At 32.9% G+C, this 10,476-nt stretch overlaps 1 protein-coding gene across 1 annotated transcript in view; it reads left to right on the forward strand.

The window, feature by feature from the left end:
* Positions 1 to 9,052, forward strand: part of LOC134256411 (uncharacterized) — a gene marked incomplete at its 3' end in the record, with an annotated part of 48,802 nt that extends 39,750 nt beyond the window's left edge. Inside the window, exons 3-5 of the mRNA XM_062739059.1 lie at positions 503 to 619; positions 709 to 814; positions 8,931 to 9,052. Coding sequence (XP_062595043.1) covers positions 503 to 619; positions 709 to 814; positions 8,931 to 9,052 — 345 coding nt within the window. The remainder of the gene's footprint in view (positions 1 to 502; positions 620 to 708; positions 815 to 8,930) is intronic.
* Positions 9,053 to 10,476: the final 1,424 nt, after the last annotated feature.

Here is a 10,476-nt window from a genome sequence, read left to right on the forward strand (position 1 = left end):
GTGAATACACAACAATATAGGGATAGGCGGTCCTACTCAGAGGAAACCCCACTTTCACAGGTAGGGAACTAATAAAGTACAAAAATGTCCTAATGCTCTTAAATCACTGTGGTTTGTCAAACACTGAATAATCTTTACAAACATACATGAGTTCATGTCAAAAGTGGATATATTTCCTTTGTAGCAATGGGGGATTTTCTGTTACTATGGCGATTAGTATTTGCAAAATATTCCTGGGTTCATATAGAAGTCTCAAAAAAATACTTTTTAGTTTAAAAATTGAATTTGGTATCCACCGATGAGATTTAATTCCATAAATTACTCGCACATATGACAATTTGTCTCTTTCTCTTACAATGTAATCAAAACATCCATTTTTGTTACTAGGCAACCGATTGTTTATATTAAAAAACACACGCTTTTGAATTTTAAATTCGAAAAAGGATATTCCTCTGCCTTTGAATTTGCTTCATTATGTAAATTTTTCTTGATTTCTTTCCAGGTGTATGCATGATATATAACACTGCCCTGGGAAGACTACAAACATATGATAATGTGAACTGTAAAGATATCATTCCTAAATGTCCTGATAATTATTTGTCTACAGTTGCGCACCTCTGTGAGTATTTAATTTTTTTTAAAGTACTTTGAATTTTGAAATAATAGTATATACCTTAAAATTGATGTATCTTTGTTGTGTAATTTCAGATGCACCTTGCTACCAATTCGTGGATATCTTTAACTTTACAAGAGGAAATAAAAGAAATAGAACAATCGTTGGAGAGAAAGAAAAAATTACATTTCACGGCATTACGTAAGAAAACTGTGTAAAGGAGGTTAGATCCTGTTGTGTTCAGCCTACATCAAACAATAGGAAATTCAAAGATCTCAGTATCATAAACGCGTCGAATTCAAAAGAGAAAACTGATCACTTTTCTCTTGAAAAAAAACCTCATGATAAAAAAATAATCTCCTTAATTAATGACCCTGGTGTTGAATTTATTCATGGGATTTTAATTGAATATAACTTAATTGGCAAAGTTGAACATACATATAGGTCAAGAATAAATTCTGTCTTAAAGCTATGGATCGAACTTCTTTAAAGTTTGTTACAAAGCTCTGCCCGTATAAGACAAGGACATCCCTTGCTCTGAGAAATTGTTTCTAAATTATCAATGGTCATGGAGACATTTTATCTTCAATAAAAAAACTGCTATAAGCATTCCTTATGTAAAACTGTTAGTTCGTTTAGCTTATGTTATTCATGTTTTTTGATTTACTATCCCAAGAATTATTTGTAAAATTACAATTCAGCATATTTCATATAAAAAACGAGCCATATCTCCATTCAAAAACAAAATGTTTAATGATTTGTAAAAAAAATTAAACCAATATTTGTTATAGGTGCTATACGTATAATGAAACTTTTCTGAAAAGCATGCACTATTTTACTTCAGCGACTCGGATACTTATATTTAACGTAGGTCGCAGGTTTGCTGACGTCATTAAAACTGGGTACGCAATTCATAGATTTAGGCGACTTTCTTGTGCACATCTGATTATGACGTCACGGCGAGAAGGGGAAAAATTCAGTACATTATCTAGCTATAATATGTTTTACGGTGTGACCGTTGGGGCGAGCGCAGTTATACCATCAAAAGCATACTTGAAACATTGATCAGCTACTTCAAGCATCAAGTCGCACAAAGCATCTCGACTAGCTGTGACGTCACATGACGTAACGGAACTCGTCGGATCTTACGGAAACGGCCGAGCGTCTAGTTTAAACTGTAGACCTAGTACAATTTTGGTCGAAAAACATTGCAGAGTTATTTTTTGTTTTTTGAAAGATTTCTACAAACTGAAAGCTTTTTATGCTTTACGTTATTGTTTATTTATTTATCTATTTCACGGAAGCAACCGACATGACTTAATTAGCATATCGTCAAATTTCGTAAGTTTCCGGTGACGTCATTTGTATCATTTCCGAAGGGCAAGGTGAAGGCCAGTGTTGTGGCATGGGGGTATTTTTTTGAATAAGGTAAGGCAAAATCATTTCGTTAAGATTTCGGTAAGAAACAATGTTCCTTTATTTTTTTACTATTTTTGATTTATTCGCGCACAGGACATTGGGTAGTGCAGGAATTCTGGGAATGTTGCACAGAGAAATTTGGCTGACGTATGTACAGATTTCAATCCGAATTTTCTCTGTTCTTACACGTTAGTCTATTGAGCTCGCTTTGCGAGCGTCGCTTCGCTCCGCTCGCTGCGCTCGCGATAACTTTTTTTGAAATCGGTAGTTTATTGTAACAGAATACATAGAAAATGCTGAAGTTATAAAAAAATAATGAAGGCTCATTTTGATTCGGATGACCATCACTGAAAGTGTAAGAAAGCGTTTCATTATGTGTTATCCTTCGCATCTTCTCGGGTCTATTCTGAGAGCACATGTACTAATGTTTCGGAAATAAATTTAAATCCTTGTATCATGTATGATTTATTTATATTAAATACATGTATTAAATGAGTATAATTATAAAACATATGTTATCTAACTCCGAATTACACTCGATACTCCCTCCTCAGAAACGCACTCATTTTAGTATACACTTTCAGTGGAAATGCACTAACAAACTGTTTATTACCATTGTCTTCTACGATAATTTATCTACACAATCATATATGGCATGCATCTCTTTGTCTTCTTTCATCTCCGTAAACAGCGTGAAAACTCTGCTCACCGATGGAAAGTTGATCTCAATTACATGTATGAAACGGTATTTGCTAATCTTGGACAAATCTTTATACAGGTTGATCACAAATTTAAAACTGCTAAGGCACAACCAGGGTAATACTAATGAAACATAAACTAAATTATATATAATATATATACATTTTTTGAGTGGCATTGATCTCTTGTAAATAACCAGAGGCACGTAGGATATGACCCTCTCCCTCCTTTCCATTTTTAACTTCCTAACGCCGGGGATGAGTAAACGTTTTCCATTTTTTAAAATTTTAACACCACCCTACATGTGCATGTCGGGAAAAAAAAACAAATTTCAAACTGTCTCTTTTTACGTATCAGTCGAAAACAAAAAAAATATGTATTTAAAAACAGCGTAAAGAGATAAAAGGGTAACATTATTAATAACATGCATTACGTATTAAAAATCCAAAATAGGAAAAACCCTAGAAAAACAGAATTATCTTCATACCTACGACTATACAAACATACTTAGATCACAGATCTGCGATTTCAACGGGGATAGGGAATCTGCCTTTTCCAGAGGGGAATACAAGGTCGCTTTTTTTTGCAAATTCCGTCGAGAATCCACGCATGAATAAAACAAAACAAAGGAAGGATAAGAGATAAACACATAACGAAAATATAGACAAGAGGCCCACGGGCCTTATAGGTCACCTGAGTATCATGTAACAACTTTCCAGCGATTGCATTTGGTTCATGTTTTAATCCAAAAGCCATAAAATTCACAAATTTTGAAGGAAGCACCATTGCTTATCAAAGGACAGATTTCAAAGCATTGATTTATTTTTAGTCAAAGTAACCCCGTGGTACCCCTGACCCACCGGCCCTGAAATTATCTATTTTGAAAGAGCCCCCTTTCTTCATTATAAGGCCAGCATTTTTTTTATGTTCAGGTTTAGTTATGAACATTAGAATAATTTTTTTTTAAATATGTGTTAGATAAATGTGTAGACATTGTTCTAAAATTTACTTGATGCCTAAAATTATAATTCCTATCATAAAACAGACAGGGAGAATTTTATTGGGGAGTAGGGTGAACATTTTTTCAATTAAGTATAAAATAATTTTTCTGGCTGATACAAATGATACTACATGCCTGTATATATTTGTATATTCTTGCCTTTTAATAGTTGGATTCTTCAGGTTATTGTTTATTTCTTCCTCAAATGGACTTAACTTCTCCCATAGTTTTATTCACTACATGATACATCTGGGGCCTGTTTCATCAAAGGTCGTACGCCCAGTCGTAGCGCTACGCCGGCGTAAAGTCAGGACTAGCACGAAGATTTGCGTTTCATGAAAGAGTGTATCGTTACGCCTGACTAAATTTAGGCCAAACTTTTACGTCTACTCAATGGTAGGCGTAAGTTTGGGCGTAAAGTTATATTAGGCAATTTTACTGATTTTAAAACAATTTAGCGAGTTTTAAAGAAAAAGTACGGTTTTAAGAAGTCTTTAAAATACAAACATTGCATTATTTAATCATACATACTATGAAGTGAGGGGGGGGGGGCGGGGTTATGTGACAACCATTTGGGTTGACTGAAGAACTTCATACTATTATTTTAATAGAATTCTTCTTAGAGGGAAAAATTGTCATAATAGAGATTTCGTCTACCACCATTTCTCATAAGGTACTGTAAATCGAGTAAAGTGACTACACATACATGTATAACTATATTTTTACCCCCGTTTTATGTCCGTCTGTTGCGTTTTTGGGTGCCCATCTCTTTTCCACAACTTCTCTCTTACCACTGAATGAAATTTCACAGAATCTTTATTAAGGCAATATGAGCTGCATGTTTGAGAATTTTATTTTGCTGTGAAATTGTGTTATTGTCATTAATGTGTATGTAGCCTAAATATATATGATAAAAATACAAAATAAAGTTTAAAAATGATTCAGGAGAAATATTTCTGTACAACCAAATATTCAGTATTATATAAGAAATCATTATTGTACAGGACAACAATAATTAAATTTTGATTCAATCAGAGCTTATAAAAAGTTCTTCTACAGCAAATATGAACAACAGACGTATATAAACGTTCTTTTTTCCTGTCACTAAAATAATTAATTACAAATTTGAAATATTTTTTCCGATGCCAAACATGCAGCTCATATTGCTTTAAATAGTGTCATTGTGAATTAACTTACTCTTTGATCGGAATCTTATTTTGGGTTTTACATAGCAAAACACGAACACTGCCATCATATTCCTAAAGGAGGAGGGTGATTCATTAAAATTGTCTATTTTGATTTAAAAAAATCTTTTACCCCATTTTTTTGGGGGGGGGCATCTGTTTCAAAAGGACAATCATACTCTTTATGTTAATTTTCTACATTTAAATTTCAGTAAAAATGATACATCATACATCCATTTATACAACTGTGGATTTTTTTTTATCATATTCGAAAAGTCCATTTCTTATTTACTCCTCATCCACAAGTGTGGATCTCAATGGGATGGGAGAGTGTGTCCAGAACCTCCCGAATTTGCAGAATATTTAACATTTAATGTACAGAAATAGAGGCGAAGGGACATGTAATTATTTTTCTAGGTATCTGGAACAAGTGAAATCCCCATATAGCGAATCTAAAACGGAATCCGGAGGGAGTCTCATAGACAATAGGAGATTTTTTTATTGGGAAAATATTACTTTTATTATATCGATGTATTAAATACGGTTTTAATTACACAGTTAAATTCAAGAAATGAATTACTCCTATGCAGAAAACATCTATCTTTATTTTTTCATGATTTCCTCTGAAAGAGTATATAAATCTTACATCCTCTAAGATCTAAGCGCAAATAAAGCACATATAGGATATATAACAATATACATTTTTTGAATGTCCTGGATAACTTACATTTTTTTTTTTTTTGAGAAGAGAAGCAGAGAATTTATGTAAGAATACTTTTGTAGCAATTTTTTGGAATATCTTTCTCCCTCTTTCTTCTCTTTCTCTCTCACAATCTCTCTCTTTCTCTTTCTATCTCTGCATACTTGAGAAACGGTACATCAATTTTAAGCCCTAGATAGTAAAGAATTTTTGTCTATAATATGTGAACATAGTCTTGTATTCGAAACTGTTATACGAACCTTTGTGTCATTTTACTAAACAATAATATTTTAATGAATCATATGAATTGACAAAAAAAATTAAGACTTAGAAAGGATTTTCTTACGTGTACCTTAGTAGTTAATGTGTAAAATTTATTTTCTTGACTTAATATGGGTACATATGTTTATTTTTTACACATTATTTTTGCTTGCTGTATATATTTCTTATAAAATAATTTTTTAAAATCTTATACTGTCTCAAACTTAATCATTAGTATTTTTCAGTAGAGTCGGTACATGTGTGTATCAAATATTGAATTTTATTATCAAAGGCGAAGGCATTAACTGCTTTCAATTTCGGAAATAAGTGGGGGTGGCTGTAAAATTCCAAAATAAATGGATTAGATTTATTTAGAAATACATGCACATGTACGACCATTTATTACTTTCAATTTTTGACTTTTATTATTGATTTAAAAAAAAAACGAAAACCGGTTTCTTATAAGATGTATCTCCTACATTACTCTATTAATCCATGCATGTTTCAATCAGTGCCGGAATTCTTCAATCTATAATCTGTGTTATTCTGTACTTTGATCTGCTACAATATTACATATTATAGGTTTTAACACAGTGGACAATGTTTATGTTTTAGCGCCTGCGCAATGCTGTGTTGTCAAGGACTTAGTCCTGCGACTAAGCGTATCTTTTACGACTAGACTTACGCCATTTGGTGAAACGCAAATTACGCCCGACTAAATTTTGGCGTAAGCCCCGGAAGTACGCCTAAGTTAAGGCTTAAATCTACGACTTTTGATGAAACGGGCCCCTGATGCATAAGCAACCCTTTTCTGAAGAATGATGCCTAGACTGTAAGCTATAACAGAGTCCTAAACAATGTCGCTGGCAATATGCAATTGCTACCACGGGCAGTTTAAAACCTGGGGAGGAAAATAATTCACACAGATACTTCTGAAACGAATACATAATTAACTCACCAGCATGTCATTGTGCAACAAAGTCGTCAGCATTTTATTTGTCCTTTGAACGGGTGAAACGTTTTGAATGGCATTCGTATCAAAGAATGTTACAATAAACCAAGCTATCTTCTAGAACATCTGGCTTTATTTACCCGCCGTTTGTGGCGTTTCATCTATAAAACCGGAAGTGCGAGTTCGTAAATTTGAAATCTCGATCCCACTCGGAATCGACATCGGAAAGAAAAAAATTATTTTTTTTCTGAAAATTCAAAACCTTGAGCGCAGGGTTTGTAAAACTGCAAATAAAATAAATCCTGGTCTTACATATGTAATTAGATCATTAGTATTGTATATTAACCAGGAGCAAAGGATTATATGTTCAAAGAATTCATGCATTTCACTATACAATCATTAGAGCCCCCCCCCCCCTCCAAAACAAGAACCCCTGACCTATTCACAATTTTGGTAGAGGCACTCTTGCTCATCATAACTATGTACTTAGTTAGTTTATTTAATACCCAGGAGCAGAGAAGAAGATTTTCAAATAAATCATGTATTTTCACTATATATAATCAATAGAGCCCCACCCTAACACCAGAACCCCTGACCCTGGGGCCATAAAATTCACAATTTTGGTAAAGGCACTCTTGCTCATCATAAATATGTACTTAGTTGGTTTATTTAATACCCAGGAGCAGAGAAGAAGATTTTCGAAGAAATAATGCATTTTTACTACCTATTTATTTAGCCCCGCCCTAGCACTAGAACCCCTGACCCCAGGGCCATGAATTTCACAATTTTGGTAGAAGACTCATAGCTGATTACAATCATGCAAACAGTTTGACTGCTTGATGTCCAGGAGTAAAGAAGAAGATTTTTAAAGATTGCATTAATTTTAGTGGTATTGGCCCCACCCCCTAGGCCCCGGGGGGCAAGGATCATGAAATTCACAATTTTTGTTCTCCTTTACCCATAGATGCTTTGTGCCAAATTTGGTTGAAATTGGTTCAGTGGTTGCTGAGAAAAAGCTGAAAATGTTCAAATGTTAACGCACGACGGACGACGGACGACGCACGACGACGGACGAAAACAGATAGCAATAGGTCACCTGAGTTTACTCAGGTGACCTAAAAAGGAAACTAAAGGACTGATTTTTGGTTTACGCCTTTTACGTGAATTTTCACTAATATTAGACGTAATAAGGGAAACATGACTAGTAATTGTTTCATTGAATTATTATGATACTGGTAATTTGAAAGCGGATATAAGTGAATTTCTTTTTTCTTAAAATCCATATAATTTTTTGGGGCTCTGTATACCGGATCGATATTCATGACGTTAAGCGTGAAGTCGCGATATGTTATGACGTTGTTCTTTAAAATACTACATTGTTCAATATAAAAGCAATTATCTCCAATTAAATTACGAAAAAATGAACCCGAAGACGAACATATCAATTTTTAACATAGATTTATTTCAAATCAATTTTATTTTTTAAATACCAAAGGATAAACAAATTCTTCTGAACGATTTAAAAGTTATTGATATTTTCTTTAATCAAAACCTTGCCTGAAAACAAACGAAAAACGACGTTTTTCCTATACAATTCAATGTAATACCGTTGGAAATGTAACTCCAACAATGACATCTTTGGAATTCAATTACACAAAAACGTTGCAGACGAATTTTGTAAAATTTTCAGAGAATGGAATTCAAGGGTAGAGAAATCATATAGGCTATTTTCATGGGTATGTTTTCGAACACTTTTAAAAGCCCTGTAAACACGCGACCTACGTTAAGTCTATGTAACGAAGATATTGTGTTTATCTGTCTGCAAAAGTTCAACAACTTAAATGGGTAATTTGATAAATAAACTATCAATAATTTAATTGTCTAAGAATAAGAGATCATATGTTCTTAGAAAGATCGCATTTATCAACAACACATTTTTTCTTCTTAAAATTCCACTATTTTACCAACTTTTTCTCCTTATACATGTACCTATGGATTCAATTTTATATTTCTTAAATTTTTATTTTCTTTTTTTTTGTCCACCTTAATTTCTTTTTCCTCTCTTTTTATTTCTTCATTTTGATAATTATTTTATATTTTAGGTATCTTGCCATTGGAATAACTGGTATTGTTATGTTTGGTACGTTAGTGATTGGTATGATTATTCTAAGGACAGTGAAACATAGAGGACGGGGAAAACGAAAATGGAGAAGAAACAAATCAGGTAGGTGTATGGAGTAGGTTTGAGGATGTTAGTTGCAGTGTTAGGGTTTAGGTGTGTGCGAGAGAGGGTGTGTGAGGGAGGGAAGGTCAGTGTGTGAGAGAAAGAGAGGGAGAGACTAAATTTAAATATGCCCAATTTATGGCAAATGAGTGTTCAGCATTCAGTTGGTTTAATCAAATATTTATCCAATATATGGCACAACAACACCGTGACATACAAACGGGACAATTGACATTTGTAGAATTTTTGCATGATCCTTTTAAATTTTGTTTAATTCCTAAAAGTATTACGTTTCATAAAATAACGGTTTTCAGAATTTAAAAAATCTACTTTTATGGAGAAGAATAAAACATGTAAAAGTAAGATTAATATCAGTGTGCTCCATAACAAAAAATATTGAAAATACACTGGTACTTCTTCCTCCATTTTGTATGCGTGTTCAGAAAAGTTGAATACGTTTCCATATTTACCACGGTCTCAGAAAATCCAGAAATGAATGTAAGTAGACCAAAAATTTTGATGTAATCTTTTTAAAAAGTTGTAAGAACATATTTCTCATCTTTGCACTTTGTTTACTTGGTGGCACGCAGCCTACGTAAAGAGCCGTGATGATGTCTGCACTTAAGAACATGCAAAATATGCGACAAAACATTTTTTCAAATATCTAAGGAATGATGAATATTCGATCTGAAACATTGCTTAAGGATATCCGATCCTCAGCTAGGAAGGATAACTCCAAAAATTCATATTTAATTTGAAATGTATCAAGATGAAGCTTGAAAATGATATTTATCATGCAACAATTTTCATTATATTCATCTTTATAAGATTCAAGGTTTTTGGAAGTCTTACAAAGAGTCTTATAAAAGTTGACATATGTACCCTATAAATGGGAAAAAATAATAAAGTTTTAGAGAAACAAGACTTTCTCTGAATCTAGCCTTAGATACCAATGATTATTAGCATGAAATGAAATAAGAAGTGATAAGTTGTATCTTGGCAACCATAAAAGCCTTTTACACTATATATGTATCATAGAATATATGACGGAAATAGAAGACAAAAAATACCAAATAGGTATAAAAATCATGACAATTTTTCTGAATGGCTGGATACCTACCGTTTTTTTAACCTAAAATATATTTTGTTGATCAATTTGCATTTAGAAAATGCATAGCTGATATTCCTATTCGCTTTTTCTGCAAAAAATATTAGAGATTTGTAGATTTTCCCTATATAATATGATTAATTTTAATCTTTATCTGAAAAGAAATACTGTGGATAAATTTACGTAGCTCTGAGGATTCAGAGATACTTTTAGGAGTATGTTTGATTACTTAACTGCTTGTTTCATAAACCTGACCATCGGACTACCTTAATTATATTGATATGAATTTTGCATTTACGAATTGTGAATCTGTTTT

This window comes from Saccostrea cucullata, unplaced genomic scaffold (genome assembly GCF_032062105.1).
Source record: "Saccostrea cucullata isolate Sc308-1 unplaced genomic scaffold, CSIRO_AGI_Scuc_v1 ctg1509, whole genome shotgun sequence".
NCBI lineage: Eukaryota > Metazoa > Mollusca > Bivalvia > Ostreida > Ostreidae > Saccostrea > Saccostrea cuccullata.